We start from the raw sequence: 22,372 nt of genomic DNA, 5'->3' as shown, positions 1-22,372 counted from the left end.
TATGTGCTGTGGTTTATTCTGACATCAAAATCTTTATAGTAATCCACTACATTAAATATTGTACTTTTCACTCCCCTGCATCTATCTGACGGCTCCACTACACAGATTAAGATGCTACATACAAAACATGATGATTTTATAAGATGATTAACTGGGATAAACATCCCAACAGAAGGCTATATACAATTAAAATGAACCAACTGCAACAGTAATAGTCTACTTATACTTAAATGCATCAGTAACAACAATCCAATGAAACAATGTATAAAAGTAAAACACTAATAATGGAGTATTTTTATTACCCAGTAGTTCTACTTTAACTTAGGGGCCTTAACTCCTCTTCCACCATTGATTCTACCTCCCAGTTCACACAGTATTTCTCCCAGTGCAGTGCTGACCTCCTGTGGACAAATGAATCACTACACACAAACTGTATCTCTCAATGAAATAGTACAGGCATAAGCACATTTCATTGAGACACATTTAAAGTCATGGAGAAAAACTGCACGATGTAGTCAGATTAGAGGGAGCGTTTTAACAAGAGAATAGGAATTGGCTGCAAATATACGAGTCTGTAATCAATATTGCACAACTCTGGCTGTTACAGTGTTTAATCAGAAATAAATATATGTTCAAGTCTAAATCCTTCATGTCTTATTTATACCCAATATATTCATCCAGACAATCCTGGGTATTAAGCTACAGAGGGATGTAATAGCTGCAGTGAATTTCATCGTCCAAGGCTGAGCTCTACTGTTGTTGATAGGCGGCGGTGACGTCAGCAAGCCAGTGTGTGGGTGGCTGTGTGGGTGAAGATGACTCCCAAATGAGCTTGTGTGTAGAAAAAAAAAAAAGAAAAATAAAAGCCTGTCAGGAAGTGAAAAGACAGGCTCTGTTAAACTCCTCTGTGGTGGTTTACCTTGAGCTCAGTGCAGTGTAGGTAGCGAAAGAGCAAAAAAAAAAAAAAACAGCTCTCAGGCTCTTGTTGACCCTAAATAGGGATTAAAGTATATGACGGGGAGATGGGCGGTGGGGGATTTCTGCTCTCTTAACAGTGTTGCATATTAGCTCAGAGATAAATCAACTGGGATGTTTTAGTTCAATTTATTGCACAAACAGCGTTGACAAAATGTACTTAGATGTTACTACATTGTTAAGAGAAGTGGAAAATAACAACAACAAAAAAAAAAAACAGGTACGTCCATAACATTCAAAAGCTCTCACACATTTTTGACACGGAAGGTTAAATATCAGATGGTGAGTGGATCCCAAACGAATCTGTTTCTTTGGGGGAATATTAAGAATTAAAAGGACATGGTGGTCCAGGAAAATGTGAAAAATGCAAAGCACAGATCAGAAGGAAAAAAAAGCAGACAGCTCTCTTAAAGCTAAACTTGGCTTCAAAACGAGTAGTTAAATGATACAAGTCTGGTATCAAATTGTAGTACATTACAGTATCCATTCCAGAAGCCTCTTACATAATATAGATACAATAACAATTAACAACAAAGAACAACCAATTATATGGAGCAGAAACAATTCAATACAGTGTCTTTAACGTAGGAAACATGATGTAGTAGAGTTTAATAGAAAGTTTTAGCACATGTAACAGTCACAAATATCGACATTTCATATCTCTCAGAAGGGTCGTCTTTGCATATGTGGATTAAAAAAAAAAAATCTACTTTAGCTGTGCATGATTTGAATGTATGTGAAGGTGGCGGTTACATAATCAGACAGATGTTTATAGTAATGTTTATATGGTCTGATGTGTTGAGTCTTTGGTACAACGTGAGCACCAGGATCCAGAGGCCTTAAATTGCAAAAACGGTCAGACTGAAGCAGGCATGATCGAAAAAACGCGATGGCTTTTTTTTCCCACGTCACTTTCTCAGTAACAAACCACGCAAGGAAAACCATTTCAGTACAAAAACTAAACACACAAGGATTATCTCTCTTTGTAATCATACTGTAATTCTAAGGGTTATTACTTTTTGGTGGGGCTGTGGAGTTTTTATTGGAACAAGTTGGTCAGTAGAGGAACACGCACACGTAGATGAGAAAGTCTCTTATGGCAATAGGTCAATACAACAAAAGGCATGAGGGCATGAAAAAGACAAACAGGAGACACTGACACCATAATGTCCAAGTCTGTTTAGCTTCACAAAGGGACTCACTGTACACCAGAGTGTGCAGTAGGAGAAGAGGAAGGCAGACAAAAGCTTTAGAAAGGCACAGGGCTTTAGAGAGCGCATTCATCTAGAACTTACCACTAAAGAAGTGCCCCACACACCCACACACACACACACACACACACACACACACACACACACACACACACACACACACACACACACACACACACACAACCACACACACACATGAGAAAAATAAAAACAAATTTAAGGGTAAACTATGTTGGCAAGGATTTTTAGGAAGAGGTTAAACAAAAGCAAATATGACAAAAAAAAAAATCAAGGTTTTGTTGCATCATGTCAGGATGCATCGTGGCTGCCGCTCCAACAAGCTGAGGCCACGACACAACAGCAGAAATGAGCTTCAACATGAACGACAAAGATTGTTACAGCATATTAAGTGCAATATAATGTAAAAGAAAAAGGTTTGGGTGAATCAGTAAATGGCACTGAATTACACTAATGATGAAAAAGACAAGATCTCTGTCCATTTTAAATTCACTTTTAGTATCTATTAATCCAAAACGCACAAGATGCTTTTAGAAAAAGGTGAGATACAGATGGAGAGGAGCGGGATATTAGAGGAGGTTCCTGTTGCCGAAGATGTTATTGGGGTCCACAAAGTCTTTGACAGACTTGAGCATCCCCATGCCGACATTGGAGACGGTCTCTCTCATCCACTCCTTCCGAAGTTTCCCCACTGAATGACAGAGAAGGGAAAATAAATAAATAAATAAACTCACGGAAGAAGACCGAAGGGGGAGAAATAGAGGAATCGGCACGGCTGATTGCTCAGCAGGCTGCTGGGAGCCAATCAATCTTGTGAGAGTGAGTGAATAAACAGAGGGTGATAAATGCTTTTATTCAGAGAGGAGAAATGTTTTGCATGGCATGATTTATGGAGCTCAGCAGACTATCAAACTCATTAGGCTCTGTGTGTTCCCAGAGGAGGAGGCCGGCTGGCGGTTGTAGCGGGCCGTCCCCGGCTCCCTCACTCTTTGAGCCACCACTCCCCTCCAATTCCCTCCCTCCAGAGTCACCGGGGCGTTTTCTGTGTGTGTTTCTGTCTCATTGTGCACACGAGCGCGCTCCTCCTGCTGACCTGCGAGGGTGTTGTGCTTGCTTGTCCTGAACGCTGCTCTGCGCCCTCTGACACCGGCCTGATCGCCAACAGGGTGCCGAAGCCAACCGTGGAGCACCACACAATGGTCCTCTGTCCTCAGCAGGACTTTGGCTCTCAGCTGCTGTTCATCCTCCCTCCTCCAAATCCCCCCAGCCCCCTCCTCCAACCTGAGGAGCGAGTGTGGCTGTGGCATGAAGCCTAGTGAGGGTGCCCATTGCTTCACCAGCTGTCCAGTCCGACATACTCCACAGCGTCTGTACCCGACAGGTTCCTAGCGCAGAGTCTGGAGCCAGCGAGAGGTCTTGTTACTACGGAGGACTGGGAAACCTCGCTGGAGCCAAACTCTTGTTGGAAAACTTCAAATAAAATAGCAACTTTGATTCTCTAAGAGCGAATAAAGCTGCACAATGTTATGGCACAATCTGTGAGCTTTTTTACATTTTTTTTTACTTTTGAATGAATAACGCAGCAGAGGAAACTGAGCCACAGCTGTGATGTGTAGATGTTGAGGTTATAAATTCATCATTCTTTCAAAGAAAATTGCATTTATTCTATTGGCATTTTTCTTTAATTTGATAATGAAGACTTCAAGAAGAAGAAGAAGAAGAAGAAGAAGAAGAAGAGGAAGGCCCCAAAAGACCCAGACTCAAAGCATATTATTATATATCATGTTTTGTTTTTTTTGGTAATTTAATTAATTGCACATTTGTTAAGCAATCCGAACTACTGAAGTACAATATCAACTAAGGCAGACCCGCCCGTATTAGCTTACTTTGTGGCCCTGTGCTCACATGGTGTATATTCATAAAGAGAGTGCTGTTAGATACAATAACCACAACAGGGGTCCAACAGCCAATATTTGCCCCAGGCCTCCCTAAAAGCTTAAACCTTCCATGCCTAGCAGAGTGGAATTGACTAGTCAATCAACAGAAGATAATAATTACTTTTTTGTCAATTTAAACCAAGATTCCCTGGGTCCAGTTTTTCAAACGTGAGGATTTGCTCCTTTTATCAGCTTTAAGTTTAGCATGGGCTTGTTTAATTGTGATGGGCGTCTTTCATGATTTTTAGATATTTTTTTTAGACTAAAAAAAGACCAAAAAACGGATTATTAAACAATTATAGATTAATTCATCATTTATAAATAACTGTCAGTTGCAGCTTTAGTTGCCAGGCTGAATCAAACTATGATGTTGCAGTTACACAATAATGCACCTTTGTATACCAAGTCACCAAGAACACCCCTGCAGCATCTGTAGGTTGAAAAGTCTCACAGAGAAAAAAAATAAAAACAATAACTAGTCATTAGAAGATTTACGGTGGTTAAATAAAACAAAGGGACTTAATGAAAGGCTACATTAAGAAATTAAACTAAACTGAATAAAGAAAATACAAAGACTGATGTAAAAGTCACCGTATGTCAGATCAAAGCTGGGTAAATATGAACTTTTGGAGGTCATGTCAACTTAAGGCAAACATTCAATATCTTTACTCCAAAACTCTATAAGATAAATTTGAGAATAGATCAGCCTGGAACAGCTGCTGCTCGCTGGGTAAACACCTCCAACTGGCAATGTAATCACTTGAGATTAGATACAGAGGTCTGAAAATACAAAGGTGTGTGATGAGTGTTCACACGCCTTCCTCTGCATCGGTACCAGATGCCCCCCTCCCTCAACATGTTAATAGGGCATGTTGAGGGAGGGGGCCGCCCTGACACATTAGAGCGCCGTGTTATCAGAGCCCAGCCAGGAAACCCAGATGGGGATCAGCCATGAGGCTAGTGAGGCCCGTCTCCTGACAAAACAGGGCAGACAGCGGGGTCACCAGAGAGTCTGATACCACACAAACCTCCAGATGGTGACAGAGGGCCCAATCAGCTGCTACCCAATAACTAAGAAAGTACCCTGCTCTCTACCACCTCCTCCTCCTCAGTCCTTCCCCCCCGTCTTCCACCTCCATCCCTCCCTCCTCTATGGAGAGAAAACAGAAGGTGCTGGGACTGCATCATTGCCTCCATCACTGTGATAATTTACACATCTATCTTGTCATATTCTCTCTTTTTTGCTTGCTATTGCAATCAATCTCACCATGCTTGGTCTGTGCAGCTGAGACATGCAAAGAAGTGCAGGTAGTTATTTTAAATGACAGATTTCTTTCTTTTTTTTTTTCTTAAGGTGGCATATTTCTCTGGTGTGGAAAAGCCTGGGGAAGTGCAGGGCGAATGGCACGAGGGGAACATCACTAAATCAGGTCATTTTTCTATCTCCTGAGTGCAGTGACCTGTGTGGAGGTGCAGTTGGCAGACTTAGAGAGATTGGAACTCTGTGGAGCCACAAGGTGAGGTGAAGATGCTGCGCACCCTGGGGTGGCCCTCATAGAGAGGAGACTGTGGAGGCCGAGCTGAGCTTCACCCCTTCGACGCGCTGTTCTCACCCTTGCCGGGTTTCTCTGACAAATGGGGGTCAGGACATGAAAGACGGGGTAAGGTAGTGGCCCTGCATTCCTGTGATATGGCCGAGGTGGAGGTATGGGCTGGGCAGCCGCGGTGCAGGGCTGATAGATGGATGACTCTCCTGGTGATGGATGTTCAACAACTCTTCACCGCTGCGACACAGGTGACCTAGTTAAAGAGGACATTTCTCCCGGTACTCTGGCTTCCAGAACCAAAGAATAATCAAACAGACAGAGGTTTGGCCAGTGAGGAGAGGCGATGAAACCGACTCCTTCTTAAGTTAAACTCAACAGCATTGTTAAGATGGAAAGCAGTCAACACATGAGCTGAGTGCCAGCTGAGTATTATGTCCTGCAGAGAAAGAGGTAGAGCGCTCTGCACACCCAGATTCCCTTACCTACGCCCACGCTGCACCGTGCTGACCTGCTGTAAACACAGGGCCACAAAAATGTATATTTCCTCCGGTGGCCTCCCACCTCACCATCCTTGACTACATCTGTTTTGTTTGATACACAAAAACCAGTGAAACTAGCTCCATTTGTCAAGCGCTGATTGTGGGCAGACAAACCGGCCTGTCTGCGCCCAGATAGCAAGCCCCACTGTTATTAATCACAATTACAGAGTGGGCCTCGCACACGGGAGCTGCATCAATATCCCCTCCTCTCCCCCCTGTCACCTCCCTGTGCTGCTCGGGGTGGCCGGGCCACCGTTTGGAGGTCAGTATACAGCCGGCGATAACGGCTGCATCATTTACCCCGGCCTGCCGCCTCCTTTTTATTAGCAATCTTTTAATTTTGAACCCGTCCCCGCCTTCAGGAAAAATTGTGATTTAATATCGCAGCTGATTCACTGCATACTGTTTTTGACAGGTGTGATGAATAGCCTGAAGTGATGTATGAAAACAGCGAGGCGGATGGCAATATAGATAAGGCAGCCATTTCGGTTAGCCCTGATGGGGCCCAGAGAGTTGTTTCGCCCCCCTCCCCTGCTCACGTTTCATTTGGTCACTTGTGAAATGAACAAATAGCCGAGTCAGAGTCATTCATCTGAGCTGCAGGAACATATTTTGGACACGTGAAGGAACCAATGAAAGATTTCTGACCAAATGCACATTTACAGCACGACTGGCTGCCTGCTCGCTAGCACGGAAGAGCACACCGGGAAAGCTCGCCATGCTGCCGCTGCCACTCACAACAACCTCTTTTCATAAATTACAATTTAGGGGAAGGTGCAAATATAAATGCTCATGCTATGAAACAGTCATCCAACTCAGGCTGCTGGCTGTGAATAATGTGCACCTGCTTTCAGCAGTACTCACAACATGTTTACAAAAACAGACTTTTTAGTATGAAATTCTTTGAGTTCAATACCTCCATGGTGATGTGACAAGCTTCCTCCATTGGCAAGGATTTCTTCTCTAGCTGCATGCTGGGAAACAAAAAATGAAACCATATATCATATAAATATCATATAATACTATATTCTGACATTCATTCTGCGGGGTGCTGGAAAGTCAACATATCATTACATCACATGTAATAACAGGACAGGAGCATGGCATAATGCTGGAAAGTGGACTTACCTCCACTTGTTCATACACATGTACTGGATCACTGAGTCCCCTGTAGTTGAAGGCAAAGTAAAAGTAGACACAGGCACCAGCGTCGTACGTCTGAGTCACCCTGTAAAAAACACACATAAGTCATGTTTAAGGAAACAGAAAAGATTCCTTGATGCTTCTCTGGAAAAATCTAATTTACATGAACCCAAAGCGCAGTGTTTTGTAAAGGGGTTCCATTTTCATACAATAAGTGCATTTTTTCCCTCATAATTGGAAAACAAAGTGAAGTGGGAGGTTTGGCTTTCCACAGTGAACCCCTGACCTCAATTCCATTCATTGTTTCCAGAAAGCGGAGGCAGAGTGGAAGCACTGTCACCTTTAATAACATAACATTATCGCACATTAAATGGCCATCAAACACTTTTACTGAATCATCTAAGCCACATTTGTTCTGCAGGTAAGAGAATGACTCAACTGTCACTTTGATGTGGAGCAGAAAATTGATCAGTTTTGTTGTTTTACAAAAAACAAACTCTCCCCACTGTTCATGTAGCTGCTTCTAAATAAAATACAGGTTGAATTCAGGCGTTTTCTCTTGAAGAACATGTGTAATAATCTTTTTGTTGAGAATAAAATGTTCTCTCTCTGGCCTTGTTCCCTGTGGAGGAGCAGGGTGCAGAGCCCTTGTTCATTTGACATGGCCCATCACCTGGCACACTGACTGTTCAAGAGGTTAAATGGACAAATCAATCATGTGACAGACTGCAGCCGGGAAATGAATGGCTGTAGCATAATCAGGCTGAGGACTAATCGGTCCTCAACCAGCTCGCCGTCTGTCAGATTGTCCGTCCGTCTGTCTGTGTGGCTCTTGCTAACTCACTGGGGGTCGGGGGCAGGACTGAGTATGCAATCTCAATACTTTGCAAAAAAAAAAAAAAAGTATTTCCTGTGGATCCAAAGACTTATATATCTTATTCCTCTGTGCCATAGACATCCATGGTTTTCCAAAAACACATCAGTGAGCCACACTGATTTACGTCTTCAGTATGAGCGAACAGGCTGAGTGCCACAGACAGGTAAGAGAAGTCTGTGAGTATCAAAAGACAGACAAACACATTGTGGGTTTTGGTCTTTTCATGGGATTTGTTGACATTAAGAAAAATAAAGGATTAACACCGGCCATGTCCCTTTACAATATCTAAGAACATTAGCTTCTTTTGCTGAATGAGAAAAAAGGGTTTTGAAGAAAAACATATTTTTATGAGAGCTGAAACAATCGATCCATTTACCAAAAAAAAAAAGAATCAAGAAAAACAATAATGCAAAAAGGCTGAACATTTCTTTCATTTTTGCTTCTTAAATGTGATAATTTGCTGCTTTCCTCAATTTTTATATCAAAGCAAATTGAAAATTTGGGGTTTTGAACTGTTGGTCAGACAAAATGTGCAATCTGAAGAGTAGAGATTTTCTAACTATTTTATGACACTGAATGATTAATTGATCAATTGGAAAAAATAATTGATACAAGGGAAATAATTATAAGTTGCAGTACTAGTTTGTATTATTTAAAGACAGTTGATATAAAATAGTTATTTTGGTGTTGGTATGGAAAATAAGAGATTGTATCTGCACTGGTATCCATTGTGAGATCCAATGAATATTATGAGTGTGTGCTCTACCTTCAGGCTCAAACTCATGTTTTCAAACAATACCTGCATGTGGATAACGGTGGAAACTGCACTCCTTTCTCTTTACACTCTCGAACGATGCGCGCCTTTACATTCCGGCAAATGTCCAACACCCTGGAAATAAAGTAAATGTGAGATTGAAAAACTCAAGTCTGGACCAGACAAAACAGAAACAAAATTAGACTTCGTAATGTCACGCATTGCTCATGAAAGGTTTTAAACGTGCAGTCCAAACTGATGTTTGTGCTTTTAAAACATGATTGTCACCTGTGGGGGGTGGGAGGGATCAGGTGCAAAATTATAAAAATTTGGAAAAAGATCACAAGGCCTTGAAAAAGGAGGAGGCGAGACAGACTAACATGATGGCCATTGTGGTGTGGAAATGGCTGCCAGCCCTAAGCATGTGCAGCCGTGTGTGGAGTGTGGAGGATGGGGAGGAGGATGGGTAATGAGCCAGGCACATATGCTCGCCTCAGTGCCTGATCTCTTGGTCTCTCCCGTCAGGCATGTTACACGACATGGAGCTGAGTGTGTTCCTGTTTGTTGTGTGTGTGTAAAAAAAAAAAAAAAAAAAAGATGATGAAAACATGTAGAAAATGCAGAACACACCACATGTGGATGTGAGATGAATCTGTGCCTCACATTACATTTCCCCCACACCGAACACACACATGGATCTCTCCTCTGTCTGTGTGTGTGTGTGTGTGTGTGTGTGTGTGTGTGTGTGTGTGTGTGTGTGTGTGTGTGTGTGTGTGCGCATATATATCAATAACGGTGGGTTTGTAAGCTGAGGAGGCAAAGCTTCCGCCAACGCAGAGCTGGGTAATAGGGGAGAGAAGGCAGGCATGAAGATGAACATCAAAGACAGAGGCAAAGACAAAATAAAAGAGAGGAGGGGAAACAGGAGCAGGAGGAAGACAGAGGACTCTCTCAGGACTGAATGTGTGGGAGGTGAGTAAAGAAAAATGTTAACCGCTATTTAAATTTAACAGGGGAAAGCCCACAGCTCATATAAGTGTATTTACCTGTCCCAGGGCACAGAGGTTTCAAAGGACTCCCCGATCACATAGTAGTCCATCCCCAAGTCCTGTGCAGGAGACAACATTAGCGTTAGAAGGCTGATAGGTGAATGGTCTATCAGTTATGTTTCCCTGCACATAAGAAACCAGGTTATATAGGTAATCAGACAACAGGTTTACTTGCGCTGTAGCAACCTAGTGTTGTGATATAAAGTTGTGTTTCTTTAGCTCTTTTGGTTTGAGGGTTTTTATGTTTCTTGAAGCATTTGAGGAACAGGCAACTTCTTCGTGACATATCAGTTTATAGCTAATTTCATAGCTCAAATGTGTGCGGCGTGTTGCTTAGATGGTTACATTTTGTGAGAGAGAACTAATTACTCTTTTCAAGCCAAACTTTCAAGTCATCATCTGTGCAGAAAGCCCGCCAGTTGTAGAAGTAAGAAAAGGTTGAAGACTGTGTATCTGTTCAGCTCTGGAACCTTAATTCAAGAAGCCACTTTGTGTCAGTTTCTTAAGACTTAAAGAAGCCTCTGACAAAATTGACCTAAGACAACTCTCTATTGTCATTCTGACTGCAGCCACTGTGCTGTCCTCATGACATAGATACCTCAGTGTTAGACACCCTGACAACAACTGTGACCAGATCAAATCAAAGACCTCCTGAGGTCACATTTTGCAGCCTTTCTGTGTTGCTCACTATCCTATCTGTTGTCAGACTGCGTCACCCCGCCGCCCCACCTGCCCATCAGCTCAGGCTGAAAAAAAGCCAAAGGAGTGACCCACCCGGAGGTAAGCGATGACGAAGGTCAACATGTAGCCCCTTTGCCCATTGTCCTCTCCAGCTGCCAGGCCCCTGGAAGCAGATAACAGGGTTAATATTTAACAGCTCTTTTCTTCTAGCTTTGTTGGTCTGACCGCTCCCCCTCACAACAGCTGCCTGGGAGCCTGTCAATCCAACAACGTACAGATCAATGAAGCTATGCTCTGTGCATCGCCACAGGTCAGCCACACATCCATCACCTGCAGTGGGTAATCAGATTTTCATCTACCACCCAAACTAATCAGGCCAAGCTCATTAGAAAATCGCTATATTGATTTTCACCCTTCTTCCTGTTTCTAGACACCACAAGAAAATATTCCTTACAGAACCACACTAATCCATCACTGGCACTTGATCTGATGGGTGATCATGATTTATTTGAAATAATGCAATAAAGCAGAGGGTGTTGCATGTAACTGACAAGTTTCTTAAGATTTAATCGCTGGCTACTACCAGGACAGTGCTCGAGCGACCTGCAAATCTAGGCACTTTGCCAAACGGTAAGACAAACAGTTATACATAGTCAGGAAGAAATGGGTGATGTTGCCCAGTGAGGAGCACTGGAGATCCATGGTGTGTCCCTGTTGGACTGGTTTAGGTTACATTCAACAAGGTGATGGTTACAACAAGAGTAAACTGGTAACATTTGCATCAGTGCTTCTTTTTAAGCGAGTCAAATTTCATTTATATTTATATGCAAGGTATATTAACAATAAAACCTGTTCTGGAAGCAGATTGGTTTAAATTATTATTATGTCGCCATGTACCCAAGATTTATTAAGCTAGGATGAGAAAATCTTCTGGTAATAAGAAAGCAAAAGAAGAAATACAGGAAAAGTGCTAATTAGTAAAGTTGGAAAAAGAAAATAAGAAATGGTTCAATGACAGAAAAGTTGCATTCATGCATCATGAATAATAAACACAGGAAACTTCCCAGTTTCTAAAAATATAACCAAAAGAAATGATACCGGAGCTTTTAGAAAATAAAAATAACATTCACACATATCAGTCCTCTTGTTAGATAGCTGTGGCTAAATGGCTTATATCTGTTAACGACACAAAGCATTTTTGAAACAGTGAACTCTGGACTGAAACAACATGTTCAAAATTATGACTTCACGGCCTTCAAAAATAAAAATCATTTTTGATCATTATAACCAGTTGAATGGCACAAAGGTTAACTTATTCTAGGATGAACCCATCTGTGATGCTTTTTAGGGGTGAGGGGTTTGAAAACAGGCTCAGGATTGAGAGGGAGAGAGTGTCCCTCTCTGGCTGACAGGTAACTGATTTCCACCAAAAGTCTTCATTGATCCATTTCATGATCAATCACAACAGCAAAGCACTTCCAGGCTGTGTCCCCTCGCCCTGTGCTGCCTGAGGGGAGCTGTGCCCCACTATCACCACCCACACCACACCTACTTTAACATAAAAGCTGGCCTGACAGGCGGACATCTACAGGTGATTCATCAATCCGAGACAAACTACTGAGTGGAAGACCAAATCTGAAGAGTGTAACTGTGCTTCTACATCCTTTCCACTGCTACAACACAATGGCTGGTTAAAAAAAGGTGCCATCAACGCCTCAGGCAGCTTCCTATCATGTTCAAAATCCTGCTAAATGGTGCTTTGTCATTTGTGTGGCCAGGATCTTTAAGTGATCTTTGCGAAGTGGGGTGTTCTGATACAGGAAGAAGTTGAGGCAATAAATACTTACCCAAATTTTGCAGCAATGTCATAAACTTGTTTCTCATGCTGCAGAACCTTCTCACGGTCTCCCTCGAACAGCAGGGTGGCCACACACAAGCGGTTGGGGTCGAACCCTTTGAACTGGTGATTAAAGAGTTGGATTCATTTTCCATGAACAAACACTCGCACCAAGCAAATGGTGATGTTTGCCTCTAATTATTATTTTTTTTTTTACCTTGGTGATGTAAAATTTCTTCAACCCGTCTAAAAAAGATGTGAAAATTGAAGACACTTGAGGCTTCAGGGCATGACCTGTGAAAATATCAGATAAAAATCAGCTCCATTTATTCACAAAGACGGGAGCCTGAAAAACTGATAATATTTTTCACACGTTAGTCACACCCCGCTTCTGCTCGCATGCTTCAGTGTTCTGAGAGGGCAAGCGAGTCAGATTTATTTGGGGGTTTCAAACAAAAGGAGGAAAAACAAATGGTAACATTTGAATAACTTTACAACTGGCCAGTGGCTGCCAGCGACAGCGACTATAAATCAGAGGGTTTCCGAAGGGAAGTGGGGTTGACACAGCGATATCCGTCTTCCTCACCCACACTTTTTGATTTATTCCTGATCGGACGCACAAAAGCGCCCGTGGACAAGCGAAAATGAGGGGCTGGGGCCAATGGGATGGTTATCAATCACAGCGGGGAAGTCACGGGTGATGTCGCCGAGACTTAACAGTTCATTTATTTCCCTTCATGCTCAAGTCTCTTCATCACTTAGTGTCCTAATTGTTTCCATTCCAAAATTTGATTGCAGGTCTTTAGGTCTCTCACAGCTATCATACTCGTTAATTAAATACTGAACATCCAGAGAGAGAAAATTACACCTACACTGTGCATAATTTCACTTTTAACTCTCCCCTCCGTGGTTTGCTTGTTTTTTTTGCATATCAACACACCCTGCTACTTACTACAACATTCTCATTTTTCATCTTGTGTATCAAGACAGGCAGTGCTAAATTGTACTTGTAGTCCCAATCTGAAAAAGACCTGTGAATACATCAACTCTCCTTACTCAACAGCCAACATGATTAAAAGTGAGGACAAGCCACTAATAAGCCCAAGAAGGTATCACAGAGCCATGAGTTTTAGTTATTAGTGAAAAACCTGGTCGCTTCATCTTCCCTACTTAATGCTAAGAAGTGCCTACTCTGTGAAAAGTGGAAATATAGTGGAGATAATGAGATCCCTGGAGACTGGGGAACTTTACAGAGATCTCTGGCAACGGCAGATGTATTCCACTAGACCTTAAGAAACAACATCATAAAACTTCAATGTAACAACTACTTCATTTTGGCCAGGGTCATTTTTTATCTTTTTTTATCTGTGTGTGTGTGTGTGTGTGTGTGTGTGTGTGTGTGTGTGTGTAGCTATTCTGCTACAGAAATAATAATCAATTTACCAATTAAGTGCTGCAGAAGGTAAAATCATTGGATTCTGTGCCATTGCCATTCATTGTTCTTCTCTCAGAGGTATATAGTACATCAATGAAGCATCAACCCAATATTGAAAAAAAGATATACACTGTGAGGAACAATATTCAACTCTAAATAAATATGATTACTATTATACTGCTGGTTAAAAGCCTGCCATGTGCCACATGTCGCAAAGCTCTCTGATCAAAGCCAAAGGTTACATCAGAGCCTAAAAGGAAAGAACACTTCCTGAAAATGAAAGCCAGGTCAATTATAAAGCTTAGTTGCAGTGATATTCCGAGGCTGGGCTAAAATGTGAATGATGTAACAAAACTTACCAAATTTAAACTGCTCATTATCCATGAGTCGTATAGATGCTGGAGCACACCTCTGGAAAAAAAAAGTTGGTCTATATTATTTTGTTTGAATCACAGGTCCTGCAAATTGGCAGAATTATGTTAAACGAAAAAGAAAAAACTTCCAGATCATATCAGACTAAATTTAATCAATATTTATCAGTGTCAAAATTCAGTGCAACTGTTGGAGCTTTGGCTTTAAAGCCTTTGGTTTCTTGTATGTACAGTCTGTAGTTGATGCATTTGATAAAAAGTTCCAACTGGCACAGTCAAGTTTTGATTTGCTTTATTTTGTTTTGGGATCATCACCCTGTGGTGCTTTGGTTGTAGGAGGAGAACGGAAAAAACAGCGAGGGGAAAAAGGATGAACTGCACTTGTGTGAATTTACTGATCAACTGAAGAGAAATATTGATGTTGGACATCACACAAAAACTGGGCTGGGTGTCTTTAAGCAACAGTGGAAAATACCGAACCCACCATGTTCTACTGGTGGACACAAACACTAAAAATATGCCTTTGCACTTGTAAGATGCTGTTAATATAAAGACAACATGTTCTGCAGGGTCTGGGCAATAAAGAGTCTCAACATCTGGTTACAGTATTTTTTTTATAATAGCTTCAATAGTGTTGAATTTAGTTAGTCTAGTTTGGACTAGTTATGTTTAAACATAAAGAATAAGTTGGTTTAAAAATACAATTTGATTTGTTTTTTTCTGATTTCTGTTGGCAGGACAGTTTTAAGTGAAGAGATCAAGTGAAGATTGGAAAGTGCTTACTTAGTACTTAGTACTTACTACTTACTTACTACTTAGTTTGGGCACAAACACTAAAAGCACTTAGTCTCATGCTGAGACAGGGGAAGAAAGCAGTGACTAACAAAGTGCAACATTTTAAAGGAAATATTAACACGTTACCTGTCTGGCAACTTCTCGAAGACAAGCAACTCCCTGCTCAAAATTAGGGAAAACAACCGAGCCATATTTCTGATACTCCGGCATGGGACGAATCTTCATCGTTACCTCAGTAACCACACCCAGGGTTCCTGTGGAAAATCATAGTGAGAGATTTTGAGTTGCACAAAAAGAAGTAAATCAGTTCCCACAATTTATATGACCTAACCCCCTCTTAGAGCGGAACTTAAGACCGTTTTACAGGGTTCTGGTACATGTCCCAAGGGTTTTTGGGTTGACCTTTGTATCACATTTCACCTGGTAGATCTGGTTTTCTACCACACACTGGGGGACAACTAAGATTTATCAGCTTAAGAGCACAAGGAAATAAAGCAGGGCTCTATCAAAGGCAGTGAGGCCAACAGCAGCACCACATATACAGGTACAAGGAAACCTCGGGCTGACCTTATGACCCTGAAAACTGTCAGTCGTAAGCTGCTGCCGCTGAAGGAGTCACATTGCATGTCTGAAAACCAGAGTGTCTACTCTCCCTCCCACAGCAAATGTGTCTGTGATTAATACTTGGGATATAAAAAAAAAAAAAAAAGCTGTTCTCATACAAGTATCCAAGCTGACAGTGAGCTGTAACTAGGGAGTGCCGTTTGCCTTCCCTCCAATCTGTAACATTAATATTATTTATTATAAACCAAAAAAGTCTGTGTTTATATGTTGTGACACTATGTAGACCTTTTTTTTCTGACTTTCAAGAGAAAGATACAGGGCTTCAGATTTCCCTCTCTTAACTACAGCCAGTGTATGAAATTACATTGAGTGACAAGAAAAACAGGAAATCTGATGCAATCTCTGCAAAAGACGACATGAGAGCAACATGGACCAGATGTTGGCTTTGGCTTTCTATGGCTTTTTTAATTTAGGAAATGTTTGACACACACACAAAGTGCATGGTAAAAAACAAAAGTATTCTCTAGTTTCTGCCACAATAAATATCAGCAGCAGGAATCCTAGTCAGACATTCATCTTAATGAGATAATACGAATGTGTGTGCAATGTGTCATAACATCTAACCTAAGTATAATAACCACTTCCATTAAAAATGACAAATGTCTGGGAAGACATTGTGTGAATCATCATCATTTACAACAACAGACAACAATACAACATCACTAATAAGAGCATATAGAGCAAATAGAGCATTATAAAGAAATGGTAAGTCCTATGGGAACCTAGCTGAATGTTTTTCTTTCACTGGTGAAACTTTGTTTCATCTCAGCATGAGGAAGAGTTTACGGTTGGGTCCAGAAGTCTGAGACCACTTTCCCATCCTAATTCCCAACAACTTACTTGCTAGCCAGTCAATTATTTTGTGAATCCAGTTTTCATGTTACTGGACCAATTAATTTCACAATACCTTTGTTCTCAAACTGCATATTTGCAAACTGTATGATGTGCTAACACCGTGTTAGAGTCATTTAAGGTAGTGCTGGAACAACACGTCAACTGACAGAAAAGTAATGTTCGGCAATTTTGATTATCTTCAATTGTTTAAGTGGTTTATTGAACATAATGCCAGCTTCTTAAATGTGAGGATTTGCTGCTTTTTTCTGCTTTCTATCATTATAAATTAAGTATATTTGGATTTTGTACTGTTGGTCAAACAAAACAACTTGTAATGGTCATTTAGGAGATTCAATTGGCTCAATGATTAATCAATTAATTGTAAAATGAATCAGAAAGCATAATTGTTAGTAACAGCTCTACTTTCATGTTTGTGAATTTTATCAGTGTAAACCAAAGCTTTTGACTTTGCCCAGCTTGAATGCTTTGTATCACTACATACAATGCCCATTTAGAGATGCATCTCCCCTGAACATAGCTGGTCCATTAGGAGGCTTCCTCAGCCTGTTATGGCTGTTAATGAGCCCTCTAATGTGACACTACAAGCCACACGCTGCTCCCTAGTGGTCCAGTGGAAAACATGTGACTCCATTAGGCTTTAGACAGGCCCCTCCCTACTGATAGTAGGCAGGAGGAGTCACTGAGGGAGCAAACGAGGAGGAGTCAGAGAAGCAGAGAGAGAGAGTCACAGAGAGAGAGAGAGAGAGAGAGAGAGAGAGAGAGAGAGAGAGAGAGAGAGAGAGAGAGAGAGCGAGAGAGCGAGCGAGAGAGAGCGTGTGTGTGTGTGTAAGAGAGAGAGGAGAGAGAGAGAGAGAGTGAGAGCGTGTGTGTGTGAGAGAGAGAGAAGCGAGAGCTAGGGAGGAGCTAGTGCAAAAGGGTAAAGGAGGGTGAGCAAGTGAGAAATAAAGGGAGGTAATAAGAACAGCAAGGTCAGAAAAACACTCTTCTCCTGGGGACGAATGCAATGCTAAGAAATGCTGGAGTGCAGCTTAAGCCATTTTTGCCATGACTGAAGCTATTAAACCAACCTCCTCTTACAGGATTAGTATTTGGCGAGAGGAACCATTCCCTATAAATTTTATAAATTATACATCTCTCTGCTTTTAACATCAAATGCTTTTGAACAAAAAAAAACACTTTGGGGACAACACTGACCACTGTGAAGCCACCACTTAATAATGAAAAAACCGCCTCTGTCCATTAGTTTAGCACTGGTTGGCTTCACATAGCGACATTACATCCACAGTTGTGAGGGGTTTAAAGGACAAAGGAATTATCATTGATTATTCCAATCATCCTTTACACTGGTTGTAGCAGGGGTAAAGAAAATACTTTGCATTCAGGCTATTTCAAGGTCACAGAGATAAAGAGACCCGGTTGTTGTGCAGTGAATGAGAAATTCAAGGTTTCACAGTAATTTCTCATAAAATGGATGCATTCCACTTAGCATGCAGAGCATAGCTGAGGGTTTTAGAGTGGTGCTTTGTTGTTGTTGTGGTTCTTGTGGCCTACTGTCAGACTGCAGGATGGGATTTCTGGGGTGAGGAGATAGATAATTTTAATGAAACCGAGCAGTGGTGTGACCTCTTAGCTCTGGTGTTAGGCCTCCCAGAAGAACATGTACTCCCAGAGACGTGTGGTCCTGTCCCATCTCTATTTGTGCACCAATCCCATACGGCAAACTCCCCTTCAGATGGTTTACTCTGCATGCCACATAAAAGTGGTCTCAGACTCTTGGACCAGACTGTCTGTTGAATTGCACATTTTGGAGTTTTGGAGTTTTTGGAGCCATGGTACAAGCTATAAAATTTCTGTTTTTACAAATATTTAACTTTGAAAAGGTTTTTTCTTTTGACAAAGAGGCAAGTCTTCAGTTTTTACTTTAATGACAGAATTTGTTTTAAGGATGAAGAACCTAAAAAATACTGCAGTTATTTTGGAAATGTGGCTTTTACAGCTGAATGTTAACACTCTTCCTCACCCTCACTCTGATAAACGTACAGTATGTCTACCCTCTTAAAGTCTTAACATTATCTAAAGTCTTAATGTTCTGATGACTGTGATAATGTTTGAATTATTTCACATGCTTTTACACATAGAAATGTTCATGTGAAAGTTCCCTTTCATTTTTAGTTCATACATATCAGATCGGAAAACTCGAGGGGGCCGTAATTTAAACATCAGAGGGGAAGTGTTGACAGGAACCCTGATTTACAGTACTGTGTTCAGTGCTGTCACTGCCCTACAAATTTTCCTTTTGGAGAAGTAAGATTAAGGGAAACTACATGAACTCTATATAACCCCATGTACTTGCATGTGTTTACAATTTATGGCAAAGATTATTCAGGCATAAAGAATTCATAAGATCATTAACTGTATGCTGACTGAGTCATGCAGAGTAAAAATAAATCTGGCTGACTTCATATAAAATATTGCCAACATGACAAGTGTCAGCCAAAGCAGGAGGTCTGATTGTGATCAGTTTACACAGGTCTAGATTTAGTATCACAGAGTGGCTTATACTGTATAACCAGAACAGTCATGATGCAACTTTTTAAAATCTTTCATTTATGCAGATGTATTACTGGTAATTCAGCAATAAATAGCAAATTTTGATTTTGATCTTATCCTGGTGTGCTCATGGAACTGAAATCAGTTCTAAAGAGTACAAATGGAGACTTCTTCCATGATCCCAGCCCAGTCAGGGAGCAGATTGCTGAGCTTTGTAGGGCGAATATAAAGTTTGTATCCACAGCTGTTTAACATAACGATGCCAAGAGTCTCTGAACCTCCTCATTATGTAGGGGAAACCTGGCATATGGCAGTATTCTCTGTGGGCATTCACAAGGACAGGGCACCGCAGATGGGGTAGGGAGGACACTCGCTGGTTCCTAACTAACACCCCTCCAGATCACATCTTCACCAAAGCTGGTTAATGTGTAAGAACCCGACAGCATGAGAACCGTCCTGATGTTACTGTTTTATCACAAAGGTTTTTACAGACCCACAAACTCATGTTAACACACACGTGCCTATTTACCCACGTGCACTTAAATCACATAAGAAAGGAAGCAAACCTTCTGAGCCCATGATGAAGTGGTGAATATCTGGGCCCGTGGACATGCGTGGGCCCTGACAACTCTTTTCAATGACACCTCGAGGGGTCACCATCTTTACGTGGATGATCTATTCAGTCAAAAAAAAACAGCAACACAACAAACACTTTTTAAGAAATAAAAATATGCAAACATTAGTATACTTTTCTTTCACAGTTCAACAAATGTTGACAAAAAATATAATTTGGATATTGTGTGCCATGTATTTCAGTGCATTTCCAAACTGATACTGTGACCCATGCATTTCAGAGTTGAGGGTAAAGTCCAAAAAACTTTTGCTAATAATTTTCCTTTCTAATGACTGCACAGTAACTGCTATGTCCTGACTGTCATCCCTTGTTTGGAACAAACATGAGCAGGAAGATAAAGGTGAGAGTGGGCGGCTTACCAAGTCCTCAATGTTGCCGTAGATGTTCTTCTTCATGCCTGATGCTCTGGTTGCTACCCAGCCCCCCAGGGAGCTGAACTCCATGGAGTCAGGCTCGTGCCCTGTACAGTAGCCACTCTCATTAAGCTGCGAAAAAAAAAAGGAAAACACAAACAAACATACATTTGTTGTTGCAATTAAAACTGAGCCAAAAGTGTTTGGAAAACATTGATGTTGTAAACCCACAAGAATCTTTTAATAACATCCAAAAAGAATGAGCAAGCAAAGGGAAAAAAATAATTGCAGCTCTGCCACTGAATTTCACTGCTCTCATTATGCTGCAATGCTAAAACCCAGGGTTTATGGCATCATAGATTTTTACAACAGCCTAAAATAAACCAAGTGGAAAGAGCATGAAAAGACTAAGACGGGAGATCAATGCATTATTTGGACAGTGTCGAATTCCACTGCTTGACTGGAGCACTGATGTCATGTGAAAAATGACAGCTGCACATTTTCAGGGGACTTATTTAAACCTTTTTTTATTCAAATGACAATTATAGAATCTTCACCTCGGCATGTCTATGTAAATCTATGTCTTATACAAGCGTGATACGAGATTGCTGAGCATTCAGCTTCCACAGCCGCAAAAAGATCCTTTGAGCGACCCAGTAGCCCTCATCAGACGCACCATTCCTCGGGGTCATCAGGAACCCACACATTCTCAACAAGGCAGTCCAACCCCCGAAAAAGATTGCATTTATAGTCAGAACATTTAATAGTAATAATAATAAGGACCTTAAAGAACATCAACAACCCCCACCAGAAGCAATACAGGAGTAAAAATCAGGCCTTGTTTTATCACATCACTCCCCTGGAAGGCAGTTTATAATGCAGACCCATCTGCTCCATCAAAATGGCCCCGTCTAAATGCAGAGGTGGAGTCTGCTTTAGATGCAGCTCACGCATTCCTCTACATCAAACACCCACTCCTTTTCCATTTTTCTGAATTAGCTTGATGGTGCCATCTGCTCATGACCACCGCCTCATTCTCTAATCTCTCCCCTTCAGCACTCTGCTCCTGTCTCAAACGCCTTCCTAAACCCTGTTCGATCTTCTGAGCGAAAAGTACCAAGGTGACTGAGCATGGACAACCTGCATGTGAATGGTCACACAGCTTGACTGTTGGCACATTTTTACAGTAATGTAAGCTCTTCCAGTAATGAACATGAATATGGATGAGCGGTACTCACCAATCTCTCCAGGTCCTGACCAACGATGCCAGCTTCCACATGGGCAGTTAAATTTTTCTCGTCAATCCACAGAATGCGGTTCTGCAGTTAAAAAAACAAACAACAAACAACATTATGACTGAGGAGGTCATAAACATTTTGTATAAATGATTTCTGCCAGACAGTATAAAAAATACTGTTATGTTGTTTGTTTCCTTTGTTTGAATGGAAATCACATCATTCATTTAATGTAGGTTCAAAAGTAGTTGTGAAAATGTTAGAAATGCATGTCACCATGTCTGTCATCTGAACTCTAAACCTGCCTACATCTGTTATGTTGACTTTGACATAAACACTGCCTTCAAGCGCAGTCCATGGAAACAGTTCCTTTGCCAGTTTGCTTACAATACTGAAAGTTTTGCACTAGTATGTCCTTACAGGCTAATGGTCACATGACTGTGGGTAAATGTGTGCAGAGGGGCTAAGGGACAAAGAAAAGAGTCAGTTTCCTCAAGGTTAAACTCTTATTTAGCCTCTTATTTGGGCCGCTGGGCACTTGGCCTACCCCTACCTGCAGGAGGTCATTTCACACCTGCCATCAATTATTCTCCAGAGGTAATAAACTTTATGTTCCTACCACACTGCTCCTTTCATGTGCTTCCATTGGAGCCACCTCACCTCTGACCCCTGACACAGGACACTGGTCACTGGTGTCTGTGGCACCAAACTCAATGACTGGTAGGCTAGCAGCATCCAGACAGCTTATATATCACCTCTATGTGCGCCAGGATCAAAGGGTTAGACTGTACTGGTGACAATATTCACCATTTTATATTACAACCAATGAAACTTTATCATGTTCATGATGAGGGCAGAGGTATTCCCTTAAGATTAATGGCTGATGTCAAGGAATCATAATTGTGTTCCAACTGCACACTAAATACACACTCAAGACATTTTTTGGTTTTAA

The 22,372-nt window shown here is 41.4% G+C and overlaps 1 protein-coding gene across 1 annotated transcript in view; it reads right to left on the bottom strand.

The window, feature by feature from the left end:
* Positions 1 to 1,088: 1,088 nt before the first annotated feature.
* Positions 1,089 to 22,372, bottom strand: part of agps (alkylglycerone phosphate synthase) — a 29,514-nt gene continuing 8,230 nt past the window's right edge. The window contains exons 8-20 of the mRNA XM_023405698.2: positions 21,424 to 21,504; positions 20,192 to 20,317; positions 19,765 to 19,873; positions 15,296 to 15,423; positions 14,363 to 14,414; positions 12,786 to 12,862; positions 12,579 to 12,691; positions 10,825 to 10,894; positions 10,048 to 10,109; positions 9,047 to 9,136; positions 7,356 to 7,455; positions 7,144 to 7,201; positions 1,089 to 2,895 (exon numbers count right to left, since the gene is read on the bottom strand). Of these exons, the coding sequence (XP_023261466.1) occupies positions 2,774 to 2,895; positions 7,144 to 7,201; positions 7,356 to 7,455; positions 9,047 to 9,136; positions 10,048 to 10,109; positions 10,825 to 10,894; positions 12,579 to 12,691; positions 12,786 to 12,862; positions 14,363 to 14,414; positions 15,296 to 15,423; positions 19,765 to 19,873; positions 20,192 to 20,317; positions 21,424 to 21,504 (1,188 nt within the window). The 3' untranslated portion in view covers positions 1,089 to 2,773. The remainder of the gene's footprint in view (positions 2,896 to 7,143; positions 7,202 to 7,355; positions 7,456 to 9,046; positions 9,137 to 10,047; positions 10,110 to 10,824; positions 10,895 to 12,578; positions 12,692 to 12,785; positions 12,863 to 14,362; positions 14,415 to 15,295; positions 15,424 to 19,764; positions 19,874 to 20,191; positions 20,318 to 21,423; positions 21,505 to 22,372) is intronic.

Source organism: Seriola lalandi, unplaced genomic scaffold, assembly GCF_002814215.2.
Source record: "Seriola lalandi dorsalis isolate HSWRI2012SDOR001 ecotype SW California unplaced genomic scaffold, Sedor1 jcf7180002054284, whole genome shotgun sequence".
NCBI lineage: Eukaryota > Metazoa > Chordata > Actinopteri > Carangiformes > Carangidae > Seriola > Seriola lalandi.
This window is presented reverse-complemented; position numbering and strand designations above follow the sequence as displayed.